At 38.7% G+C, this 26,589-nt stretch overlaps 1 protein-coding gene across 2 annotated transcripts in view; it reads right to left on the minus strand.

The window, feature by feature from the left end:
* LOC121651830 (plexin-B1-like) overlaps positions 1 to 26,589 on the minus strand; it is an 89,718-nt gene that overhangs the window by 42,433 nt on the left and 20,696 nt on the right. For both annotated transcript variants that reach the window (XM_042004252.1, XM_042004253.1), the window contains exons 2-5: positions 4,642 to 4,718; positions 2,935 to 3,808; positions 2,560 to 2,802; positions 1,209 to 1,391 (exon numbers count right to left, since the gene is read on the minus strand). In XM_042004252.1, coding sequence (XP_041860186.1) covers positions 1,209 to 1,391; positions 2,560 to 2,802; positions 2,935 to 3,798 — 1,290 coding nt within the window. In that variant the 5' untranslated portion in view covers positions 3,799 to 3,808; positions 4,642 to 4,718. The remainder of the gene's footprint in view (positions 1 to 1,208; positions 1,392 to 2,559; positions 2,803 to 2,934; positions 3,809 to 4,641; positions 4,719 to 26,589) is intronic.

Raw genomic sequence — 26,589 nt, forward strand, 5'->3', positions numbered from 1 at the left:
CTGGGTTGCGCTTCAAGTCTTTATGCTCAGCAAAGCTAAGCCAGTCCCAGCTCGCTCTACAGTTAATGCACCAACATGAGAGTGCTATTGATCTTCTCATATGCATCTTAGCAATAAAACACAGAAGTGTACTTACAAAAATAGCAAACTGTTCCTTTAAATCAGCAAAGCCACATAGGTAGAATCTTGTTACATCAACTGTGCAAATCAATCTGGTGACACAGATTTTTAAGCCATCTATTGGAAATTTACTACAGAAGGATTCGATTTAAAATGGCTATCAATTTGCCACCTTTAGCCTGTGGCTAAAACACATAAATACAAACATACGTATATCAAATTCTATATCAGGATGCCATGGAATTTGCTCTGCTGTGATACAATAATCCCGTTACTATAGCTTATTTCACTGGCTTCATGAAGTGCTGCTTTGATCTGCTACCTACAAATCCCGATTCTGGCTCCATGTCTCAATCTCTTTCCCACGCACAGACAGGCAGCAAAATAAACCCAAAAAGAAGGAAACCCCACAGCAGAGTTATGTCTACAATCCTCTTATCTTCATTCCTTCATGTAACCCACACATCTATGCAGATGCTGTTTAAAAAGTGGTCATACTCTTTTGTTTGACAACAGAGGAAATAGCAGCACTAAGACCTTGAGATACACTGTAAGAAAAAAAAACCCACCAGTTTTCCAAAATTCCTCACAGTGCTTTAAATCATTAAATAAAAAAAATGAAACAAGTCTCCAACAATCACAGACCACAGAACAAAAAGCAAATGCATTAGCCATGGGATCACGGTGGTATGCTGGTTTGTGTATGTTGGAACACTGTGAATGCTGGAATGAGGGGAATCTTCCAGTCAGAGACTGTGGTGATGCAAAAGTATAAAATTGGGAAATGGCATGGACTAAAATCCAAGCATCCTTGAAACTAGATTCAAATGGTTTATGTGGTGTAAGGTGTGTTTGCTTTGCTGGGATATGATTCACAGACAAGCAGACAGAGCTGCGAGGGTGGGGTGTATGGACAGAGCATGAGGTAAGCCGTAACACTGGGACTTCAGTGAATGGAAGATTACAACACTTCTGTAATAGAGAAATTACCTAATGGTCTAAACATTCTTTGAAATGATGAGTAGTTAGGATTATCTCATGCATTATACCAGGTGTATGCTTGGGGAAGCTTTAAGAGACCTGACTACCTTGTGAAGAGTCCCTTTAGAGTCTCCCAGGAAGGCAATGCTGTGTCCTTCTCTGATATTGACGGCCACAGCAGTGAGACGAGCTGCTGAGGTCTGCCACGCAGCTTTAACTTCCAGAGGTTCCCTGCTTGCCATCGGACTCGGGGTGTGGTCAGAACCACATGGATAAGCCTTCAGGGTATTCTACAAGACATGACAGGATAAAAAGTTAAGCTGGTTCATCCACACTTCAATTACTTTCAAATGGAGTATTTCTTGATTTTATATAGTTTTTCTTTTTAAGATTAGTTTCATGTTTTTGATTAAACTTATGCCAAAAACATAAAGCTTCAGACAAATAAGGTTTATTACTATTACTTCCAGAGAGCTTATGAATTCTCTTAATTTTTTATAAGAGGATTGCACCAAAGATTAAAGCAGACTCATTTGGAAACAATAAGCTTGCCCCTTTGGTGTTGCAAAGCAACCACTCCAAATCCTGCTTTCCAGTTAAGTTTCCAAACTGCAGCTTCACATAATTGGGTTGAATGAGGAGGTTATTTAGAGTTAGTTAGAGTTTATTATAAAACTAAAATGGCTTATCTTTGTTGAAGGGGTTATTGTGATCTAAGAAATCTCCCTCTTCTTTCATTTCTTTTCTGTCAGCGTCCCATTTACCTCGTACTCTCCCCCTCCCCCCGTCACCTTCTCTATGCTACAGTCCTATTCCCATGATTCTGTTTCCTCTCCCTCTCTCCACTTATGTCAGTGGGTTTCAAAAGAACTCCCATACTTCCATGTCAGAGCTCATTAGGCAGCTGCACAGATGATTCAGGGTTTGTTTTCTTTATTGATCCCTAACGATCCCATTAAATGGTTCTGAGGGTTGACAGGACCTAAGCGGCTGCAGATCAGTGGAGGGCAGTCTGTGGTTGGCTGCAGCTGGGCAAAGCTACTCCTCGGGCATCTGGGAGCTCACAGGGTTTCCAAAGGGCCCTCATTACTACACTTCCATCCATTCATCCATCCATTACTCAGCTTATTTAGCCAGTAGATTCATCCCTTGTTACCTGGCTTCGCATCCCATTTGCTTTACCTTTCAGTGAACACTTAAGTCAAGTGAGCCAATATACTGAAGGTAAATGCAGGAATTATTCCTAATGATATATAGCTTTTACGTATCTACTGTAAGTCCTGTGTATATGCTATAAACAAGCACAGAGCAGCTGGAAGAGATAATGTGCAAAGCAGTCATTGTTTTACAACCTCAGAGCTCCAAAATATTTACTTTTCCTTCATCAAAGGAAAGGTAGGGTAGAAAAATCAAGTTAATGTTAAGTTCTCCATTTTCCTTCTCTGCAGGGATCCTCACCAGGGGTAGGTTGGCACAGCTGGACTTGACTTCGTACTCTATATAGGCCACCTCCTTTCTACCCTCCACCCACCCTTCTTGGGTGTAGCACAGGTCACGGGTGGAGTCAATGTGTCTGTCGAGCTCATCTAGAGGGAAAATGCACAGAGCTGAGGAATCCAAAGGACTGCTGTTTGTTGAGCTGACGTGGGTGGAGAAGACTCCCAGCAGATCTTCGCCTTGCTGGCCTGCACCTTGTCCCACCTGTTGCAACAAAGGCATGGGAAAAACTTGAGGAAGTGTAACTTTGATGTAAAAACATTCATTGTTGGAGGTGTTTAGGCTGCCTGATAGGCAGGGGAGATCATAAGGCTTTGACACAACATACAGAAGTACCTGAGCTGCCTGTAGCAGGTTATAATTCCTGTAGGGAGAGGATGGCGATCTGCAGAGAAGAGGAATTTCCACATAAGAATAGTAGGAGGCGTCTTCCAGGCACACCCTGGCAGCGTATGTCCGGTACTCCCTTGACGGTGACTTGATATGACGTCGGTAAAATAAGAAGTACACATAGGAGCGTCGAGTGAATGCCGTTACAAAATGATGGTCATATTCTGACAGACGTCCAGCTACAGCCAGCTTAGCCGTCTCCTCGTAAGAAAAGACAGGTTCTGTAGAAAGGTGGCGGGTGGAGATGGGTGGGTGGCTGGCGGTATAGCCCCGACCCACGTACATTACAGTCCTTTCCCCACCGTGAAGCCCCACCACCAGCCCCACAGTTGATACTGATGGGTCATTGGCTGCAACATACTGCGTATCTACAGGCCTCTCAGTGGAGAAGAGCACCTTCTTGATGGAGGCCAGGCTGCGTTTCTGGCAGATGCCTTGATGCACACTACCACAGGTGATCAACTCCAACGCTTTTGGATCTACCAGCAGAAGTTTGTTGTGATTACTGGTTCTTCTGGCCTGCGGGCAGTTCATTTCTGTGACTGGAGGGAGGCAGTCTTTGCTGTCGCTCACAGGACCGGTGATCTCCTCTTGTTCCAGCCTGAGTCCATCTGATCCATCAAGCTGGAAAAGGTGGTCCCTTGCCCCCACGTACACCGTCCCGACAAAGGGGTCCGGGTGCAGCACCAAGTGCTGGAATTCTGAGTCATTGCGTGAAAACCGGGGATAGGAGCGACAATAGGCAGCAGCAAAGATGAAGAGAAGGAGGAGAAAGACCAGGGGGGAGTTCAAAGCCTTCCCATGTAGCATGGCAAATACTCTGAGGGGAAAAAAGCAGAAAGTTTAATTCAATAAGATGATCAACATCTTCCATATCATTTCTAAACATGTAACTGTAGTACAAACATAAGTTTTAGATAGTCGAAGAAGATTATTTGGCAACGAAGTTAAAGGGCGTTTCTGCACTAGACCTTATCTCTGAAAGCCTATATGCATGCATATTCAGTTTGCCATGATTTAAAGTTCCAATGAGATCAAATTAATCAATTTATTTTAAAAACTGAACATATCAGGCCAGACTGGGCTTTCTGGAGAAGTTTATTTCCTTTACTTCTACTTCATCAGGAAATATAAAAAAATTGAATTGGCAATAATACTATAAAAGATGTTTCATGGGGACTTTAAGATAATTTAAATCGCTCTTATCAGAATCAGAATTAAAATCAAAATACTGTATTAATCCCGGAGGAAACTGTGTGCACACAGTTGCCAACAAATACAAGTTGAACACCACCCTGTCTACAAGTATAAGGTAAGCATCTTACCTAATGGGTTACTCTTTTTCCTACTGTACCGTCTCCACTGTCCAATATGCCTTTATCTAAACCATCATGATGGCATAAATTCTTGCTACTGCACAAAAACTACCCTTTATAGAGGCTCTTTTTATGCATTTTTGGGTAACATATTCTAAAAAAAACTAGAAATAAATAAATCAAACTCATTTTGAGGACTGTCGTTAGAATGAATAAATAGATTTGAACAAAAGGACCAAGAAATTGGGAGGAACAGACTCAGAAAAGCCTCATTCTTTTGATAACAAAAAAAGACTGTATGCAGCCTTCAATTAAATTTATGACAATGGGATCGTACCATTTATGTTCTTGGTTCAAGTGAAGACTTCCTTTGCTGCATCACTTGGAATCATATCCCAGTTCTTCTCTCCCCATCTGCAAATGACAGCAACACAAGGGATTATTAATCTGTACACAAATGACTCCTGAACAAGTTATTTAAAAATAACAGACAGACAGGAACAAGATTTAGCTGTTTATCAAAATTTAACACCACCTATATCTGATAACTTGCACAGTGTTTGCAACTTCACCATGTTTCCCAACACCAGCGACCACAGTATCCTTTACCTCTGGAGCATCCAACACAGCAACTTTCAGTTCCCATTTCCACAGCCATCACTCAACACCTCTGAGAAGAGTGGTTTGTGGACACAGAGAGCCTTAGCATCAGAGAAAACCCCTTTAATAATTCAACAGGTAGCTCAGACCTTTCACTGACCTCAGTAAGAAAGGTTACAGAAGTGAATAAGTAACTCATGTGTACCATTGTTTGCAGCGCAGGCCTTAAACTGACTTCATGATGAAAATTAGCACTGACAAATATTGTTTTCACTCTAACACTTGGTATAATGACAGTGAAGAAAAAGCTTTGTCTCTTTGTGAGTGTGACAAAAAAAATAACACAGAATTATACAGCATTAACTGAAAGTGCAAATAAATTGCTATGACATTTGAGATGCAGTGCCATCTCACCTAACTGTCTACCCCCTGAGGCTGCAATCAGAACAAAGATGGGGGGGTGGGGGGTGGTCTCTGAGTGTGCGAGCGCTCGTACATAACCGGGGGCCAACCAGGAGCAGGTGCATGCATCTGGTAAGTGGGGGAGTGTGTCTAAGGCCTCCTCTTAACTTATTCATGAACAAAATAAGACGAATAATAAGAAATAACCTCTTTGCCCACTATCTCATGGTAAGTCCTGGGTTTACTGTATGATTGGGTGAATCTGCGGCCAATCTGTTAAACAGCCCTGAAACATCACAATCTTCTGTGACGGTAGAGGGCTTGTCCTTATGAAATATACATATAAAACAAACAAGGTTCTTTGAGCTTCATATTTTAGTCAACTCCCAAGTTCCTTTTAGTTCTACTATCACAGAACTTGGTGCCATTTTTAAAAAACAATATACATTTCTGCCTTGCAGAACTGTAAGCAAAATCTGATTTGGGTCAATCATTCATACCACATTTAATAGAAAAAATGAAGGTTCATAATGTGTAATTGTATGATGTGATGGAAGCTGCAGCTTGTTATTACTATGCTGTCCTGTTTTGTCATGTTAGCTTTGACTTAGTTTGAATAAAAGGTGGGTTGAAAAGGTGAAAGTTGAAGAAATGGGCCTTGCAAAGAGAAATTAATTTGCACTGACAAGAAATAAGCAACATAGATGCATTCACTGGACTAGATGTCCAAACCCCACTCAGCTTCCTGCACATTGCAAAGTTTTTGTTTTGTTTGTTTTTAATAACGAGGAACTAATGCCTAAAGTTGAGGTCAAGGAAGTTTGAAAGGTTTTGTTTTGATTGTGTGTAAGATAGGCAGTTTAAAAAGCTGGTGTGCAGAAATCGGATTCTCTGCTATGTCTGAACTCTTCTGGCCTATTTAATAAAATCAACCAATTATAGCACTTTATATGAATCTGAGTGGGAGTATAATTTAAGCTTGAAGTGGACTGATGTGTTGTTTGTCAAGTACAGATTTTAGAGGCAAGTCTCACAAAGTGTGCATGAAGACATGACCCTGAAAGTTGTTATGTAGGGTCCACAACAGACAGCACCAAGGCTAGTGAGATCCTTGAATGAATATAATTCATCAGTTAACCTAGTTGCCCAAAATCATATCACTGTTTTTGGAAATTTGAATTGGTTTGAAAAAACCTGAGATTGTATGTTTTGACCATACTGCCCAGCCCATGAGACCTCTTTTTTTTAATACAAGTGACTAGTAACTATTTAAAATGATAGGTAAATAAAGTCAAATGTAAATAAAAAAAGAGGGAACATACAAAAAAGTAGCACAAAAGTACAAAAATGAATGAGAAGAAATATGTCAGTTGAGTTGATTACTATCTGAGCTTTGCTAGCATTAGCAAGATGAGCTATTTATGGCTACAAGTTATAAAAAACAAAACAAAAAAAAAAAAACAACAAGAATGAACTTGACAAAGATGTTGCTTATGAGTTAACCTTGCATTTGTAGGAAGAATTTTAACTTGCTTTCTCACAAGTCTCACTTTAAGGTGGCCGAGATCTACTTAGATGAATAAATAAGGTCATTTTATATATTCTCAAGCAAACCTTCTTTAATTCAGTACTTTCAATTCAATTATAATCTGAAAAATTGCATCAAACTTGGGCTATTGACTAGGCCTGTCACGATAACAAATTTAGCTGTACGATAAATTTTCTCCGAAATTATCGCGATAAACGATAATATTGCGCAAAGCGCTAATGTGTCATTTTGAGACCATTCTCAACTAATATAATAATAATAATGCAAGTACACATTTTCAAAGATCAATAAACTAAATAAATAAAAGCGCCTTTTTCACATAAGCCGGGACGCCGGCCCAAAAGTAATGCAGCCCACTGGGAATCCTCCCAAACCTCTCGATTAGCCGGCATTGCTCTTAATGTGTATTTTGTCAAATACGCTAGTGTTAACCATTCCCGCTTCTTATCCGCCGATAGTAGTCGGAGGACACGGGGGAGATCCGTCCTCTCCAGGGCCGAAGTGGAGTTGGCTTCGGGGTTAACTCCCAATTACTCTCTTCTCTCGCCGCTCACGGCGTGGAGCACCATAAAAAAAGGAAACAGCGGTTGTGCTGAGAAACGGCTTTATTATAACGCACCGTTATTGTTTTTCCTGACTGTTCTGCCTAACCGCTCCGTCTCTTCTCTTCACACCTTTTCTTCTTCTGCTACTCTCGTTCCTCATAAGCTCTTCTTCTCCTCCCTCTGCGCTCACGCTCACTCTCACGCGCACTGAGCTGCTGGATCGCACACACAAAGTTAGACACATCGCACAACACTAGTATATAGGCTGACTCTATTTGCGTAATGTGCCTGCGGATTACAGGGGTTATTACGGTAGACCAGGAAGTGGGGGCTTTGTACTGACGTCGTAAGCTAGATGTGTGTGTTCTGCTTACATGTGGGGAGCAGCGAAATGATAAAAGAGGAGGTGCTTGCATCTATTATTTCTCCATTCGACTTATTTACATATTTCAGCATGAGAATCGGAGGTTTAGCGCGAGAGCGTGAGAAGCCACTTAAATGCGCAAGTCTCACGGCCATTGCGTGTTGGCAGCCCTGCAAAATAAATGCGGCTTACCGGCTCGTGCTGCAACATGCTGCAGTCAAGTATGACACCAGAGAGATCACTCCGCAACAAACCAGAGCGTTGAGTCGAAATACGCCATAGTGAAACCTATTGTCATACACAGTTTATGGTAAAGGGGGGACTAATAAAAATTATCGCGGCCGGCAAACTTATCGTGCTCTTATTTTCTTATCGTTCAATTAATTGACTTATTGCTTATCGCGACAGGCCTACTATTGACTCTTTAAGCCGAATTCTTTAGGCTTCATTTGTCTCCGTAAAAGACAGCATGGGAACAATTCAAGATAAGTTCCCACTGCTACTTTGGGTAGGCGTCCTCACCTGCTCTTTGACCGGCAAACATATTTATAGCCTAAAGAGACTCCATCGCCATGGGAACTTCCTCTTACCAGCTGGCAGTGATGGTTTCCTATGAACTACCCTGAGATCAGGCTGACTGGATGCAGTGTGGGACTAAGTGGAGATGGATGAGGAGCAATGACATGAGAATTACGGCTAGTTAATGGAAAAGACAAAACAGGAAGCCCCGTCTGGGATGTCCCTCTTCACATTTAAGACCTTTAAAGGATTTTAACTTTAATCCACTTTAATTTAAGTTTATTTTGCATATCTTATGACAATCTGTTGAGCTGTGAATAAGTTTAATAAGTAAAAAATTAGGAATTAAAACAATTACATTTAACCTTTTTAACAAACTATGAAACATATTTATATATTATTTGTATGAGTTAAACCATCTTTGATTATCATTCTTTGGCCTTTGACTTGGAAAGAGATTGGTACTTATACCACTTGCACCACCCTGTAAATCAGCATAGGGGTGCTTTCTTACATAGTACACTAGTGGTTCTCCATGGTTCATCAGTTGTTGCTGGTATGCAGAAAGTTAAGAAACAAAGTACAGAAAAAAAAAAAAAAAAAAAAAGAAACAAAGTACAGTACAACAATCTATAAATAACCTCTGATGGGTCATTAGACTGCAGCTGAAACAGGGAGGAGAAAGGCTGGCCACACGCTTGTTCTTAAAAATGAACTTAAAAAAACTTGAATAAATTATTTCCTCAGTCAAGAGCATCTCAAACAGGAGTTTCTCTATGACGTGTAATCAGCTGAACCCAATCAGTAGGAGTTAGCTAATACACATATGCTGTGTGTGTGTGTTGTTTTGATATCAAGTATATTTATAGATCCTGCATACTTCTCAGAATGTGGACTTCACTGAGAACTTTTGCCCGACCCTTTCTTATCTGTCTCTTTCTCTGTCCATGTTTATTAATCTCAGAGAGAGTCTGCTGTGAAAGTTCATTTCTAAAGCATCTAATGAGCCGTGACAGCCAACTGAGTGCCAAAGACCCCATAAAATATGTGAGGTCAACAGCACAGGGACAGTGGGGGACAATGGGACCAGAGCCACGGAGCACTGCCTCGAATGTTGTGTTGGGTTGGCTGGCGCCTCGCCCCAGGCCCCAGACCCTGCAACAGTAGCATCTGTAGATCCCATCCGGACAGTACAGCAGAGGAAGCAGCAGCGGGTCTGTTTGGGATTAGAAAGGCCCTCAGTGAAAACACACGATGAGAATATACAGAACAAACACTTGCACTTGACAGTAATTACAGTCACTGAAGAGCCTGAGTTGCTGATTTAACCAAGTTCTCCTCCTAGTTTCTAACAGTTAATTAAGCTGTTGCCAGATGGAAATATTAAGTTAGAGACGGCCTCCGTATTTTCTTTTGTCTGTAAGTCACATCTAATGTAACAATTACCATAGTTACCATTCTGTTGTAGGGCTGCAACTAATGACTATGCTGATGGTCAATTAGTCACCGACTATTAAAATGACTAGTCGACCAATCGGATTATGTATCTCATAATTATCAAATGGATCTTATTTCACTTTCAGCTTTGAAATCTTGCATGAGGTTGTTATGTAAGTCCGTCGTGCCTCCTCTTTAAATGTCCGAGCATTGCAGACGTACTTCCGTGGTACGCAAGATCTGCTTTACAAATCTCACATTTTGAAATTTATTTTGTAAGTTTAAGGTGAAGTTATTTCAGACTTTTGACGTCTTCTGCCGCCGTTTTATTCCCTGGCGGCGCATGTGCAACTCTCAGTAGAGATAAGAAACGAAGACGATGTCTCACTCTGTAGTTTTTTTTCTTTGCACATGTGCATTGTGCAACTCAGCAGAGATAGGGGACAAGACAATGTCCCACTTTGTAAGTTTTTTTTTTTTGTTTGTTTTGCTGACAATAGTCGAAGGGTAAATTAATTGTCGACTATTTTTATTGTCAACTATTGTCAACAACGTCGACTAATAGTTGAAGCCCTATTCTGCTGAACAGTAAACGTGCATACAGTGTCGGAATTTGAAAAATATGGAAATGCCAGGTAGATTTTGATTGTAGTTTTAACTTTCTGAACAGCTGACGACTGGCTTAAGTAGTACAGTAGTCTAAATTAAAGTAACACACCAGGACTTCCAAAAGCCCTAGTTTGATTTTTAAACTCTATCCAAACTGAATTAAACATAACTGAATGAGCTTTGCGATATGATGTTTCAAAATAAAAGTTGTGTTAAGACTGATATAGTGGAAACAACCAGGATCGATGACAGGGAACTCAGTTTTATTAGAATTTTAAGAAAAACGTGAGAAAATAAATTTCTAAAATGATACGAACTGAGATTGTTGATGTTGACTTTATAGTAAAGCCATTCATCATCTGCATAACATTGGCAAAAAATAATAAGACTATAGATAAAAACTGCACACCATCCTATTTACTAACAGAAATTAAACACAGTAGATGAAACCTTAAATAGGAATATGTAAGCAAAACACTGTACTAAGAAACTGCTAGCAATTACATACTAGAGATGTCATGATTATTTCATTTTACAGTCAATCGCACAACACTACAATTAATTAATCTAAAAAAAAAAACCATCAAATTTGTCGATTTATATAAAATATTATGTATAAACTATATTAGCGGATCAGCGCAACTTCCACACGGATTGAAAACAAAATTGCACCACTTCTGCGTGTTTCCTCGTTGTAGAGACACTACAGCAGAGGAAGAGTTTTCCCAAATGGATAAGGACATCCTTGTCGGATTTTTCAATGCATTTATTTATTTATTTATTTTTGTTTTTGGGTTAAAGAAAAAAGATAACCAAGGTGTCATTGTGGAGGACGGCTCACCAGCCTGTAAAGTAGTACAAAAAAGATGCAGAGAAAGAAGGAAATACATCCAATATGTTTCACCACTGGGATAACCAGCAGCTTTTTATGCTACAGTAAAGGTAAATGCACAATAGTTTGAATAAACTACGCTAATATAACATTAAAGTGAATTGTTATTGTGTCATTTGCTATTTTGTAATTATGTACGACTTGTGTTGGTCTTACAGCATAACATGATGCATTCACTGACTGTTATAAAGATGGGAAAAAAAAAAAACTAATTTGGTTAAAAACTCATTTGGTTAAATGGTGCTAATGGTTATATAACTTAACACTGAAGTTAATTGTTATGGTATCATTTGTTATTTTGTAATTATATACAACTTGGGTTGGTCTTGTAGCTCAAGGTGATGCGTTCACTGGATGTTACGTTATACAGATGAGAAAAAACTAAATATGTCTTTTTATGATGGATGGTATCAATGTTCAAATACAATCGACTTAACACAAGGTCCACGGATTTCAGTCGTCAGTGTGCAATAGTCATAGTCCGTAGAAGAAACAGCATTTAATTCCAGATATAGAGTCTTATTTCTTTTCACTAGTGTAGTATTATTTATGTCGCAAGCAAACGACAGCTGTTCTGCTAAAGGAGAGCTGGAAGTCAATAGTAGCTGGATGTTTTTCCTGTGTTTATAAATTTTCAACCCAGGTTGAAAAGAAATCTTTAAAACAATTTTTTTAAGGTGGTTTAGAGAATAAAAACCTCCCAGATCCAGGTAGAGGACCTGTAGCCTTTTACATCTGGGAGAAATCCAGAATTAATACGTAGAATTTATTTATTCTTTACACAGGAGAGGAAAGTCAGCTGAAATGAGACTTCTTTGTTATTTTACTTTGTTATTTAAGTTTGGGGGTGTTTTTGGAAATAAATTAAACTAACAGGCATATAAGGAATGTTCAGGTGATTTTTACACATTACAGTGCTGGGAAATTGATTTACACAATATTTATTGTGATTTATTGTGATTATTTCTTTGACAATAGTCATACCAAGAAAATTTATAGTCGTGACATCCCTATTACATATAATATACTGCTGCAAGTAAGTGTCATAATGAGCACAAACAAGCTCTATTAGTAATATGTCTCATATGTAATAGCTACTGTGCAAATTTCTTTCTCCATCTATTAATTACTCTCCAGTTCTCTCCACTTACTGACAGACTACAGTCAGTCCATGGCACGACTAACTTCAGTTGGAGCTTCCACATTGACTTCCACCAGACACTCATTACTGTGATTTCAATAACATAAAAAAAGATTTGAATCTGCTAGTTTGACCAAGCTGTATCCAACCTAATACTCATTTTATTGCATCTTATTATTGGCCCATGAAATATTAAAGGATAAAAAAGGTACTTTATGTGATGTGCCTACAGATACACAACTTAGAGTAACACAACACAGACGCATCATTTATTTCTATTTCTTATGTTGCATTTATGAAAAATGGCAAAACAATACAGCTTGACAGACATAAAGTAGTATTTATTTCCCCAATAAACAAGGTTATTTCCAAAAAAAACTACTGGCTAATATCTTGGTGTATTTGTGCATGGTGTGCAGTGTGTCCTTAAGAAATTGAGCAAACTGGACACGTGGAGGACAAAAGAAGTGACAGACCTAAAGAAAAAATGTAAGAAAAAAAAAAGCAAACAACTATCTACAAAAGAATAACAATATCTCAAAGTTAAATCCTCAAGAAATAGGACAGAAAAACAGCAAAGATCTGACACAGCAACTGAAAGATCCATTTGGACTTTCAGCTGATCCGTCTACTGTTCACTGAAGCCTCATCAGAAATGGCTGTCAAGAAGCCATTGTTTAAAGAAACTGCGAGAAAAGGTTGAGGTACCCCAAAAAACAAGAACTCGACTGAAAATCAGTGGCAACAGGTCTCATGGATCGATGAATCCTCCCGAGAACACAGACATGAACATTTTTATAGCAGTGCGGATTCATTTTTACAGAGAACAGAACAAAAGGCAGTAAACATCCAAACAAGAGTTGTAAAATGTACTTCAAGAATCCTAGAGAACTATTCCTGAACACTACTTAAAAAACAGCGACAGCTTGTCTAAGAGGGTTCACACTGTGTTGAAGGATGAAGAAGATTCTGCGAAATGTTTGCTTTAAAGCCAAATATTTCCTATTTTTCAAGAAGACTAGGGTATCATCACAAGTCATATCACTTGTCGATCACAGTTTGATTCGCTGTATCTTCTTACAGTTGCTGCTTGAATTTCTTATGTGATATTCAGATCAGTATGTTTAGATCACTAACATTATGAGAGGCAGATGTGCACGTTTGGCCTTTCTCCATTTCCGTTGGCTTCTTTAGGGTCAATGGGCACCTCTCTCCCCTCAGTTCACATGCAGACACAGAGGGTCCTCTCTGAGGGTCCGTCCGGTGTGCTGAAGGAGCTCTCTGTTTGTCGCTGGGGGCGGATAGCGTCTCTTTTACAGCTATCTGACCAAGTGGCTGCAGTGAACGAACACAGGATGAAAGCCACTTCCCTTAAAAAGAGAGACTACACACACACATCTATCATGTGCACACACCCACACACACTCATTAGGCCATTTTATGACAGGATCCTTTCACCGTGGAGCCAGCAGCATTCTTGCCAGGAAAAGCAGGTGTTAAGCTTTGCTGCTTGGTATGGCGTATCACACACAACCTGAGAGCCACTGTAAAAACTATGGCTTTCATCTTTAATAAACTGTTACTAATGAGCCAATCATTCAGCACTTCACTTTAACAAACTGGACCATCAGAGGCCAGAAAGGTCACCCCTAACACTGCAGCCACTTCATCAACATGCCAGCGTGAAAAGGAGGAAATAATGTACTCAAACTGTAGTTTTATGGATCCCCAAAGTGGTTTTCAGCATTAAATAATTAAACAGTCATTCACAGAGTGTAGGTCATTAGAACATCACCCTGAAGAAGCAATGAGCAGAAATGTGTGGCCATTTTTCAAACAGTCCAGTGAAGACATCTCTGCATAATGAGGGTCTTTTAGTTGAAAGAGTGTCATTGTTGGGAGAGTGTACATCACTTTTTCTTTTCTTCATTGACTTTATTTTATTTATTTTTTTTTTTAGCATTTAACTCTTTTTACACTTGCAACAACCTTTCAATTTACAAAATAAAAAATGAATGTCTTAAGAAATTCTGTCTTACGATTTTTTTTTCCTTCATACTACTTTAAACAGTTTAGTTTTTTAATTTAAAAACTAAAAAAAAAAGAAAAAAAAAGATGTGTTACAAACACAAAACAAGTCATCAAGTCTAATTTGCATCGCCTCCCTCAGCCCTGCCTCTCTGACTGAGAAGTTGAGCTAGAAACACTCATAAGAACCAGAACTGTTAATAGTTATGATCAGCCAGCAGGTATTCGAATCTGTGGCCATATTTATAGATAAGGTTTTATTTCTCTGATTCACTGTTGTGCTTAGCAACAAGTACAACCTGTTTTAGTTTCTCCAGCCTGACTGAGCTTTGCTGCACTCTGCACTGATTTTATTGGTTTGTAAAGAGTAACTAAAAATGCCAAATTTGATACACTTTAACGTGTACAACATATAAAAGATGGACATGGCCAAAGGATGGGCTAGTGTTTATCTGATTCACTGATGTCCGTCTGTCTGAGCCTACGTAAGCCCTCTTGTGTTTCCATAGTTCTTGTCAATGATGTGAATTGGAGATGCAGACAAGTTTTTTTTGTTTTTTTGTTGTTTTTGTTTTTTCCTTTGTGTCCATATGTTTTATTTATACTGGCGTTTGCTTTATCTGACATTTTTCTGCCTGGGTATTGTATGAGTTACTGTTGTTTTTGCAAAAAAAAAAAAAAAAAGAAAAAAGAAAATGACACTTCTACCTTCTCCCATCTTTAATGATTGTCTCCATATTGATCGTCTACATATAGAGGCCATCCTCCAACTGGAAAGTTGGTAGTTTGATCCCTGGCCACTTCCCATTGAAATGCTGAGAGCGAGACAATGAACACCACATTGCCCCTGATATTCTCACTGGTGTGTGACTGTAGAGAAACTGTTCAATGTGTATACAGCGAAAACATATAATAAATGTATGTATGAGTTTGTATCTTAATAGATGAATGACAATGACAGTGTAAATCACTTAGTAGATGATAAATAAGGTCATTAGAAGTTAGCAGACCTTTGATCAGAAGCTAAATACACTCATTCACAGTGTGCTGATAGCCAACTTGTAAATATCTCCAGTATATATTTCATAGGCATCAGTGACATTACTTTATATGAGGTGATTATAATCACTTGCGTCATATAAAAAAAATAAATAAATAAGTAAAACTAAAAAAAGACTTTGACCACTAAATACTGTTTTTTTTTTTGTTTGTTTTGTTTTTTGTTTGTTTGTTTAGGAGTCTGATGAGCTGGACATTTCACTTTAAAGTGTGCCACTCAGAAAGTTCTGGAGCTAACACAGAAGCCATCTTTTTATGTCATTTATCTCATGGCAATGACCTTTTTTTTAACCTTGTGAAAACTTCACTAAACATATTAATTGTTGACAGATTGTTGACATTTTTTACTTCACGTGAGAACAAACTGATGTTTTCATTGTAATCTTTGCCTGGTACTTTTGAGAATATATCAACAAGGCCTTTAACCCTGAAGACTGGTGCTGTCATGCAAATCTGACAGACTGGGACTGCTGGTGCTGCAATTCATCAGGCGGAAGGATCAAAGAGCAGTTATAAGGAAGCAGGGGGTTACACCGACTTAATGAGACGTACGGAGAGAAAGAGAGGATGACTGACACCAACAGCTGAGGCTCAATTTAACTTTTTAACCACTGACAGGCAAACGGCTGTGGGACCCAAGTGGCCCTGAAGGGCAGTGAAATATGTCCACTTCCATCCATGGGTTTGACAGGAATATGTGGTCCCCAAAACCCTGCCTCTCTCAACTGGTACACTGTGAACTAAGACTGAAACAGAAGTATATTTAAATTCAGAAGATAATAGCGAGAAACGCATTCACTATTGTTAGCAGCATCTTAGTGTGTTTGAATGATTTTCTTAAAGACAGAGTATGTTAGGAGGCCGCTGGTCAGATCCTTAGAAAAGCTTTCGTTGTCAGGGTTGGACTACACAACAGTGTAAGCTGCAGCCAACAAATCTTGCCACAATTACAGACCTCAGCTCTCTGGCCTCCCGCAGGAGAGTCAGCCAGTCGGCTGCACTGAGAATGACAACATAAATAAAACATGACAAAGCAAAAATTGCATTCAAGCCATAACATTATTTAACTTGCTGGGACTGTAGAAAATATCTAAAAACACAACAGTTTAGGTTTGTCTATAGAAACATAAACTCTTACAAAAAAATGTATGTAAATGTAATATTTTTAGTGGTTAATGATCATTGAACAAGGTATTTAGATGTTTATAAAACAAGATATATACAACAGCTTTACAACTGGGCAGACATATGGTGGTCTGATGTTGAACTTGTCATAATAAAGGAAAACACCAGCAGACTCTTCAAAACTGCTGCAGGCTGCTTGACAGAGTTTGGCTGGAACAACTACCACAAAAACAAAAGTCTCTGTACAAAGACAGAATAGACAAAGAAACCATTTTGATCTATGCTGTTTAGATTTGATCACATCAGGTGAAAATGGAACAAAATATCCAACAGAATCCATCTGAAATAAAACCAGCTAAAATCCTGATAGTTAAGTGGCAAAATACATTACTGCAAATACTTTTTATTACCTCTGCCAGAGCGGAGGCTGTCTGTTAGCAACATGACTCAAAAATTAATTGATAGATTTGGATTTGTCCATTTGTTTTTTTTTTTATATTTCAGATTTTTTTATAAAATCTCTAAAAACAGAATATGGAGCAACTGTTAATGTTTTCACATCCGGGTCTTTTTCTTTAATTTTCCTGTAGTTTCTTTTAAACATGCCAAAAAGTTGTGCTGTGGTTGGCTGCCATAAACACAGTTGTTCCACACAGACAACAAGAGATCGTTCTTCAAACTACCAAAAAGACACAAAACCCCAGAAAGATGTGATAACTGGCGGCTATATACACCTTGGAGTCCTTCAAAAATATTGGACAGTTAGTTCAGAGCATTTTGTGACTGGTGAATAAAACATTTATTATGATATAACTGTTTAAAACTTATCATTGCTTTTTGCTGGTTTTTGTGAACTTCTCAATGTTTTTTGTTAGCAGCTCCTTGACAATGTGACAGCAGACAGACAGAAGGTCATTCGTTCAGTCCTACCGCCACTAGCTTCACCTCATATCTTTGTCTAGCCTTGACACAAAGGGGATCAACATAACTGTATGACATTTGGATATTTTTTTTTAATCAAAAAATAATGCAGAAAAATTTAAACTTTGAGAAGAAGTTCCACACTTCAACACGGATGCTGGTTTCACCTGCAAGCTGTTCATGGTCACGTGACCGCAGGGTTTTGACGTAGGTTTGCGGCTGCCCAAATAACAGTAAATATTTGTAATGATTGGCTGTTTCTGTTGATACAATACAATAAAAACAGGTAAATTTCAGGCATAATAGCGAATGGTGATTAAGCTGTAATTAACCACAATCATTCACGGACAGACAGACAGACAGACAGACAGACAGACAGACAGACAGACAGATAGACAGATAGACAGAGATAGACAGACATAGTTCTTCTTGTTTATTTTTATATTGGAAGAAAAAAATGAGAAATTGGTAAAAGAATTTATAAACAGATAGACACCAAAACAAAGTGTTTATTATTCTAATTAGCTTAAAACTGAGTATTTGGTATAACTAACTTGAATCAGAACCCTCTTCAGACAGCTTTCTAGTCATTTATTGCCTTTGTGAATAGTTTTATAGGCAACTTGAAAGACTTTTCAAATCTCTTTCATGGATGATGGCTAGCTTTCATCAGTCCATCAGACCTGTGCCATTGATTTTCAGTCCATCTCGCTTTATTTCTTTGAGGTGTAGTCAGCCTTGTCTCTCCATTTCTCTGCCTTGAGAATGACTTCCTGACAGCCAGCTTTCCAGTGAAGAGTAGATGGATGAACTGAAGGTCCATATGGATCTCTCATGTCCTCGGTCAGGTTTTTCCTTTTTCTCAGGGACACCTCTTTCAGATACTGTTAATCTGCTTTAGATCATTTTTAGGCTTGCCACTTCTTCTTTTGATCTCCATTTTCCCAATTTCATCATTTTCTAGCACACAATGCTAGTTTTTGCTAAAAGACTTTTGTGCTCATCTAATATCTTTGGCATTTTTTGCAGATGCAACTACAGAAATTGGAACTAATCATGCACAGTTGTGGCAGGCTGCTACTGACAAATACCTGAAGATACTGTTTAAAATTTAATATTTTCTCGCTCATGCCATGTGCGGACGCCACACTGGTTGATCCCTTGAGTTAGGTGCCTTTTACTAACTAGAAACTAGTAAGATACATGGACTAGACTGAAACTAAAGAAAAAGGCATTTAAAAGACCTTCAGAAAGTTTGTATAAATATTCTTCAAGAGTGTTTCAAAAGATTTCAAGAAAGTCTAACTGCTTGGAAGTAAAACACAAAGGTGGCTTTTGCACAGTATTGTAGACGCTTGCATTATTAAAGAATAAGAACAGCGGAGAGGGAAATAAGGTAAATCCCAAATCTGCTTTAAGTCTGGAAAAAGACATTTCCTTTAGGTGAGAACATGTCATTCATATTAAGATATTTATATGACCTAACATTTAAAGGCATTTAAAAGCTTCCTTTGAACAATTCTCCATAACACTCACATATGGTGTAACATTGGTGTTAAAAGTGATAGATGTGTTTGATTATGTTTATGAAAATGACAAGCAAAATTACAACAGTAATACTGAACAAAGGAAACCTTTTACTGTCTGTCTACAATAAGACAAAGCCAGCTTAAATATTGACTCTGTGCCAGTTTAAGGTTGGAATTCAGGCTGACCATATGCTCACATGAAGCATTGCGTCATCGAAGGAGTGCTGGTGAGGACATTGTTGTGGCAGAATACTAAGGAGGGGGCAGTGGGATGTGCATGTGTATTCATGTGTTTGTGGATTGTCTGCATACATTACCACCTACAGCGTGTACAGCCATGTCTCAACTCCAAGTCACACACACACACACGGCTGCCTCTTCTTTCACAGCACTCAATGGCCTGAGAAAGTCCTTTGTCGTCCTTCGTTGTCGTGACGACGTGCCGGGGTCCGGTGAATAGAGAGTAGAGGTCTAGTTCTCCCAATCTGTGGGCATTGTAATCAGCTTGTCACACAGCCTGGGGACTAACAAGGCGTGAGTTCTCCACTGCCCCGCTCAGTGAATTTTCACTTTTTTCTTTTTCTTCTTTGTAAAAAAAAAAACACTTCAGTATTATATCATGATTCAGAGACCTCTGGGAAACATCAAGCCAGATTTTAAGCCTGGGTATTGAATTACAGACGTGACAATGAAAAGAAAAAAATGGCCCAACATCCAGCCACAAAATAATGATTATTATGTATGATTCTTCATAGACCTGTAGTGAGGCTAAAATATCTGGTCTGCTTTCTGCTCAGCCACCAGTTTAATAAGGTTTATTATTATGATCATGCAATATGTTTTCTAAAAAGGCCCAGAACAAGAATAAAGAAACCTTCATCTATTCCCAGAGGAACACACTACTGGATGTAGAAACACAGATGCAAGAAGATAATTTGTTTTATTCATGAAGCTCATGACCCCAGCAAGCCCCTGACTCGTAACATGCTAAGTGGAGCCACTCCTGTGTACCCCCTGTCTCACCCGCTTCACCATAACCTCTTGGCTGCCTCTCCCTCTCTGTCCCCCATGCCTGGTGTCCAAGGCGCCTCTCTGGATGCCACACATTTTCTAAATATCTACTCAGGAATTCTTCACTGCTGTTGTCCTGCTGCTTTCTATCCCTAAACAATTTCTTTTCCAGCAATGGGAAAATCTAAACACAGATCAGCTCAACCTGTAAAGTTATAAATGCATTCTTTTTTTTTTTTAAGAACTTCACATAACGGTGCATATTAACATTTGTAATGTGGTTGTAAATAATAAAAAGCATCGATGTGAGTGTCCAGTTCTGTGGGTTTTATCTTAAAACTGCCCTGATTTAAAAACACAGGCACAACCAGCTAATCTCAGTGACGACCAAAACCTTCTGCAGGAGCAACGCAAAGCAGCGTAGAGACATGAACAAGACAACCTGTTGATAATCAGGAGGCTGTAAATTATCAAAGACATGGGCATGGCCTGTTTCTTGTTCCACAGGGAATAGAAGCACGAAACTGATTTCCTGTTTGGTAAAAATATTTAATGTGCACTTTCTGGTTTATAAAGAAAAAGAAAAAGGATCTACTTTGATAAATTAATTAATCTGAATGCCATAAGATATCACTCTTCCGTTTAACATGATTTTGAACTGTTATAGTTTTGGATGGTTTGGGATTAGACAGCTAACATAATTAAGGAAGAGTCAATATAACCTAAAATGTAGCTAATTAATAGTTAAAAGGAAAATATTTTGTGCTTACCGAAACGCAAGAAATCATTTCCAGGTCTGTTTCTGGAACATCATCAGCTATTATTTCAGAAAAATGAAAGCATGTGAACATAAACTTGTGGCATACCACAACCTCCTGGCTATTTGTTAATTGTTTTATTCCAATCAATGCCAATGGAAATGTGGATCAAATTCCAGCTACTGACAGTATAGTGCATTTATTAATACAAATGAGAATAAAATTGATAAATAAAATAAAAACCAGAAAATATTTGGGTGCAGCAGGTGTTGCATAACTCCTTCTAGTTAGAAGTCTTGGTCATCAATTTTATCTAGTCCAGAAAGAAAAAAGTACCCCAAAGCTTCCCTAAATAATGGTTTCTTTTAGTACTACTTTAGATCCTCTGTGCAACAACAAACAGACACATAGTGGTGAAATTGGAAGTGAACTGAAAGTTGGTTTGATTGATTTATTTATTTTTTAAACATCATCTTCTTCAAATTTTGAACTCTGAAAGGAAAACTCCCATATATAAGATATATTTCTTGTTCTTTTCATAGCATTATACAATTAAATAAAATGTGAATTCTATTTAACTGTCTTACAGGCGGGCAGGCAAATTTCTGAAAACAGTGTGTTGCTGCTTCTTGACTGTTGAGTTGGGTGGGGTACCTGACGGTTAAACCACAGGGAAAACAATACAGCAAAGCCTTGCATTAATATATCATGAGCATGGATGGTCACTTCAGTGTGTATGAATGCAGAGACTGCCAACCTTCATCCTGGACGTGTTTCATCTGCAGCCAGGGTGCCCATGCTGACATAATCATATGGTTGCCCTGAAAAGGGAGTACTGACAGGCGTATATATTCACAAGGATTTAGGATCACCCTGCACAATCCAACAGGTCTTCTGCTCATTAGGTGGCTACTGGTGGGTACTTCCTGGTTGAATCATGATCCTTACAGACCGCTGGAAACAACTATATTTAATAGTAAGAAATCTATAACATTGATTGAGCCAGGTTGATTTGGGGCAGGTGTAATTTGGTATGCAAATAACAAGCAAGCACCTGATTTAGCAAACGGAGTTGTAAAATAACACAGATGGTCTTCAATGACTACTACTTATTTAAAACATGAGTTAGCAGAAAATATTGTGTTAAATATTAGACTGTTTTATTATTGTGCCACAAATTTTAAACAATACACAAACATTAATTAAAATAATAGTAAATTACACCAGAACAAAACAACTAAAATCCTCATTGCGTGCAATTTTTGTTAAACTTTCAAAAGCAAAAATTTGGCATTTATGTTCATTTCATGCAGCGACTATCAGGGTGTTGACTGTAAATATGCCATATTCTTAATGCAAGTAACTGGGGATTTTGAGATTTTTAAAATTTTAGGTAAGTGATAAAATATGTCAGATAATAATGAAGATAAAATTTATAAGATAAAAGGTGCCAACATCCAATGAGAAGGTAACCACAGAGAATCTTTGTTACTTTCTGTTGTGTTATTCCATTACATGTTATGGTGCTGAATTATCTTTTTATTTAGTTGTTTGTTTTCCATTGAAGATAGAACCAGGTATGCTTATAAGCCTACTTTTTTATAAGTTACTAATTTAGTGTAGGTGAGTCACGCTTATACTCCCCGGTGATGTGGAAACACTGCAGAGTCCTGATTGGTCAGAGGAAATTTTCCCTTGTGGACTTGACCTCGAACACCTCCGCAGCAGCAGAATAACTCTGAGATTCTCTTGCCCTGTGACGTTTGAAAGTCCATCACTCAATTTATAAAATGAATCACAAAAATCTCACTTGTGTGCATAGACTGTATAATATTTGCATGACTAATGAATATATCAGCATCTATTTTATGTGTATTGACTGGAGATGAGCTTTGTGATACTAAGTCATTATGATCACTCCCAAAAGACAATCAAACCCTTCCAGACTAACAGCCTGTCGCAAACTGATTCAGTCCAACAGCCACTTTACACTCCTCATTTGTAAGTTATCTTGAATAAGTGTCTGCTAAATCAGTGTAATGTAATAAACACACATGCACAAGAAAATGAATGACTTGTCTTGCTGGTACAAGCCAGTAGAGTGGTAAAATAGGCCGTTTTCACCCAATTTAAAAAGCATATCAGCTGCACCATAAGCTGGAGCCCCACTATTATTAAACACCACATGGACGTAATGTTTAATACTCGATGGTGGCCAGGCCTGACATTTGAGATAGTAACAATAATCAATCACAAGATCAGAGGCACAACCAGGTGATCTGACTAGTGGGCCAGTGGAAATTATTCCATCCAAGCTTCTTTGCAGTGGAAAATATCCCACCACTCTATTCAATTCCCACTTCCTATTTCTTTTTCTAATTTTGCTTCCAAACTGATGTTTTTCGAGTGTGTGGGGTGGTAAGGGTGTGATATCCTAGCCTGTCAACAGCCAGTGTGATGGACAGCTTCATTAGAAATAAAATAGCCCCCCACCCCTCCCCTTCTATTCCAGAGACACGCCTTTGTACCCCCCTAGCTTCCTGGGACTGGGAGAGAGGACAATCTGAGCAGGTCTTTTAGAGTGGGAGGTCTTCAATTGTCAAATGCTTAATAGACTGTGCTCTCTCCATCTTGTTCAGGAGCACAGGATAGTCGGACACACTCGGACACACACTTTCAGACATTATCCTGCTATCTGAAAAGGTGGCAGAAAATCAAAGATGATTGATGAGTGGAGTCTGGTTGTGTTGAAGGTCTGAGGTGTGCGATTGTGATCTGGGGACAAAGGAATCACTATGAAAGGTTAAACATATGATAAAACGCACAGGAAGGCAGGGAGAGGATTCTAATCAAATGGGCAATGGTCTTTTCATTGTGTTGTCATCTTTTTAAATCAATGACCAATAATGTCATTGTCCTATTGTGGGAATCAGCTGTAGCAACATTCAATGAGGTCTTGTCCAGACTTAAGGGGTCTTGTTTAGAAACTGCTATTCTGTGGTGAAACCTGAACCAAAAATGCTTTCTTGAAAAACACAATAAAGCATAATTTAATATGGTAGGAGGACTGTAGACGGTATGCTGTGTAATAAGACAAACACGCTGCTAGGCCGCTGACTGTGTCTTCAAGAGGTCGTGTGGCTGCAAATCAGCAAATCTTGACAAACGCCAACCAGACTGCTCCAGGAAGAATTCACGGGTCTTTGTTCGAGACAGGGCATGGGCATGGACCCAACACTAATATGGCTAATGGTTTAGGGAACCCCACTGCTTCTTTAATTGAAGCTGGCTCTCCAACGTCTAGTGGGGAGAAAGGAGAGAGCGAGATAAGAAACAGCAAACGAGAGAGAGAGACTGGAGCAAGGGTTAGGATAAGGTTTAACTCTAATCTTGAAAAGCAAGAAGGGGGAGGTTTAAGAGGCCTGCAGGTGTGTGTGTGTGTGGTGGGGAGGGGTGTCTCCATAAGGACTGCATAGCCAATCATGATGTCCCTTGAGGTCTCAGGACACCTGGGATCATCAATGATTGATCAAACTGGCGGGTTTAACCAAGACAGAGGTGGGTTGGAAAAAAAAAGAAGAAAAAAAAAAAAACTGGGACTGAGGGGCCAAGAAATACAAAGGAGAGCATTTTGTGTGTATGTGTGTGTGCGCTTATGAAACAGAAAGACATGGATAAAGGGAGAGCAAATTCTACGAGAAAGGACAGAAATGAGGAAAAAAAAACCTAAACTGATGAAAAAGAAAAAAAAAGGCACCAAGAACAAAAGACTGGATTAAACAAAAAAAAAAAAAAGAGAAGAAGAAAGGAATGAGCAGAAAGAAAAAAAGAAAAAGACAGATTTAGTTCACTGCATGTGAACTGAACAGAGGCTGCTGTGGAAGCAAAACACCCCCATCAAAGCCAAACCTCTGCAGCTACACAGAAACCCTGAAGCCTGCCCACATGGTTTTGGCTGCGCTCAGACCAGCGAAAGACAAACAAAACTCAATCCGATTCTCATGAACTGGAACATAACGCTTAGACACACACAGCAGTGTCCTTACAGCAACATACTGTTTATAGCCCTCCATCTTTAAAAGTTAATTTCTCATATTTATGGTTTCTTTGTGGGCACAAGTTCACTGTGACCACGAAACAGCAGCATATGACAAGCTGAAAGAATGAATAATAAGATGAATCAAATAGAAAAATAAAATTCAGAACTGAGTTACACGTCTTTAGCTTTATCCTAAATTCCCATTAAAGAGCAAAAAGGTTATTTTACTCTGTTTAAAACCACAAAATCTGATTTAAAAATCCACTGTTGACTTAGTGATGTTTACAAGTGTAGTTTGATCCATATATGGTATCATATTTCAATTCAGTTAATAAGCATTTGATATTTGCAGATATCACAAATTGTCTCAAAATTTGATTTTATTTGATCAATATTATATATCACATGCAAATTTAAGACAATCAGATCCATTCATATTACAAAAAACAGTCAAAATATCAAAATCTAATTTTATTCTTGAGCCCAATGAGATATTTAAATGATTTTTTTTTCTTTAAGTGTAACTGACAAATGATTATTGTACAATGTTTTCAATATTGATCGCTGCAATGGGCTCACATAGGTGGACATTGATTCGATGTTGCACTCTTGTATCCATATGACCTGGAAGACACAATGAATAATGTGTGGAATAAAATGAAAAATATACCGTAGCCACTACTACTACTGAACTACAACTCATGCATTAGTTTTGGCTGAGGTAACTAACAGTCTCTGCTCTTGTTTCGTCACGTTGCTTTGGATCGTTAACTGTCTCTATTCTATATCAAGTCAAAATATCTGCGTGATACTGTCTTTGCAATGTTGCTTATAGAATACGTAAACTGTTTTTGATGTAGTGATCAGTTTCAATATAATGTGTCGCCCTTTTATTTTCCTCCCATCAATGATTCTTACTTTTATGCTGCGCTCTCATCCATAAGGGTTAAAGCGCATGGTCAGGGTTCCAATCAGGGTTCGAATTACGGGGGAGCTAAGGGGAGCTTGGCTCCCCTGAAAGGCAGAGAAGCTCCCCTAAAGAGATCCAGCTGATACTTGAGGGGGAGCCCTAAAAATCTTTCAAAAGACGCGGATGATCTGTTCTGTTCCCTTCAGCACTGTGGACAGCCAGCATTGTTTGTTTGCTGTGTGCTGTGAGCGTCCACACAACCACCTGATGTGCTTCTTTTTGTAGTTAAAGAGCTCTCTGTCGTTTCTGATTAAGCAAGCTGCATACAGTAGTTTTTTTAATAGTAACCATATTTTTGACCACGCTACGTGCACTAATATAAATGCGTGTGCATGTGACGTGTGAAGTCGTGGTGCACGTGCGAAAATAAGGCTCCCCCAAAAGCCACAGTGTAATTCAAGCCCTGGTTCCAATGAATGTACATAGTTAGGTCAGCAAAATAAAAAATACACTGCCAGGCCAACCTGGATTTAACTAAGCAAATAGGTATGAGGCTCCTACTGGATAATTACGGCATGGGTGATTATCTTTCAACTGGAAACAAGTTATTTAACCTCAACTGATGCAATGAGTAGCTTCTCATTTCTTAAACAACCATGCGAAAAGACAGATCTAATGGGCATGGAAAAGATGTTAGTTTGTTTAAAACGTTGGCATGCATCATGCAGAGAAAAGATCAAAGAAGATTGCAGAAACTTCTAAAACTGATTTAAGAATGGTCCAACACATAAAAACTGGAAGGATAGTGGGGAACCATCGTCCTCCAAGAAGAAATGTGGTCAGGAAA

Source organism: Melanotaenia boesemani, chromosome 13 (genome assembly GCF_017639745.1).
Source record: "Melanotaenia boesemani isolate fMelBoe1 chromosome 13, fMelBoe1.pri, whole genome shotgun sequence".
Classification (NCBI taxonomy): Eukaryota; Metazoa; Chordata; class Actinopteri; order Atheriniformes; family Melanotaeniidae; genus Melanotaenia; species Melanotaenia boesemani.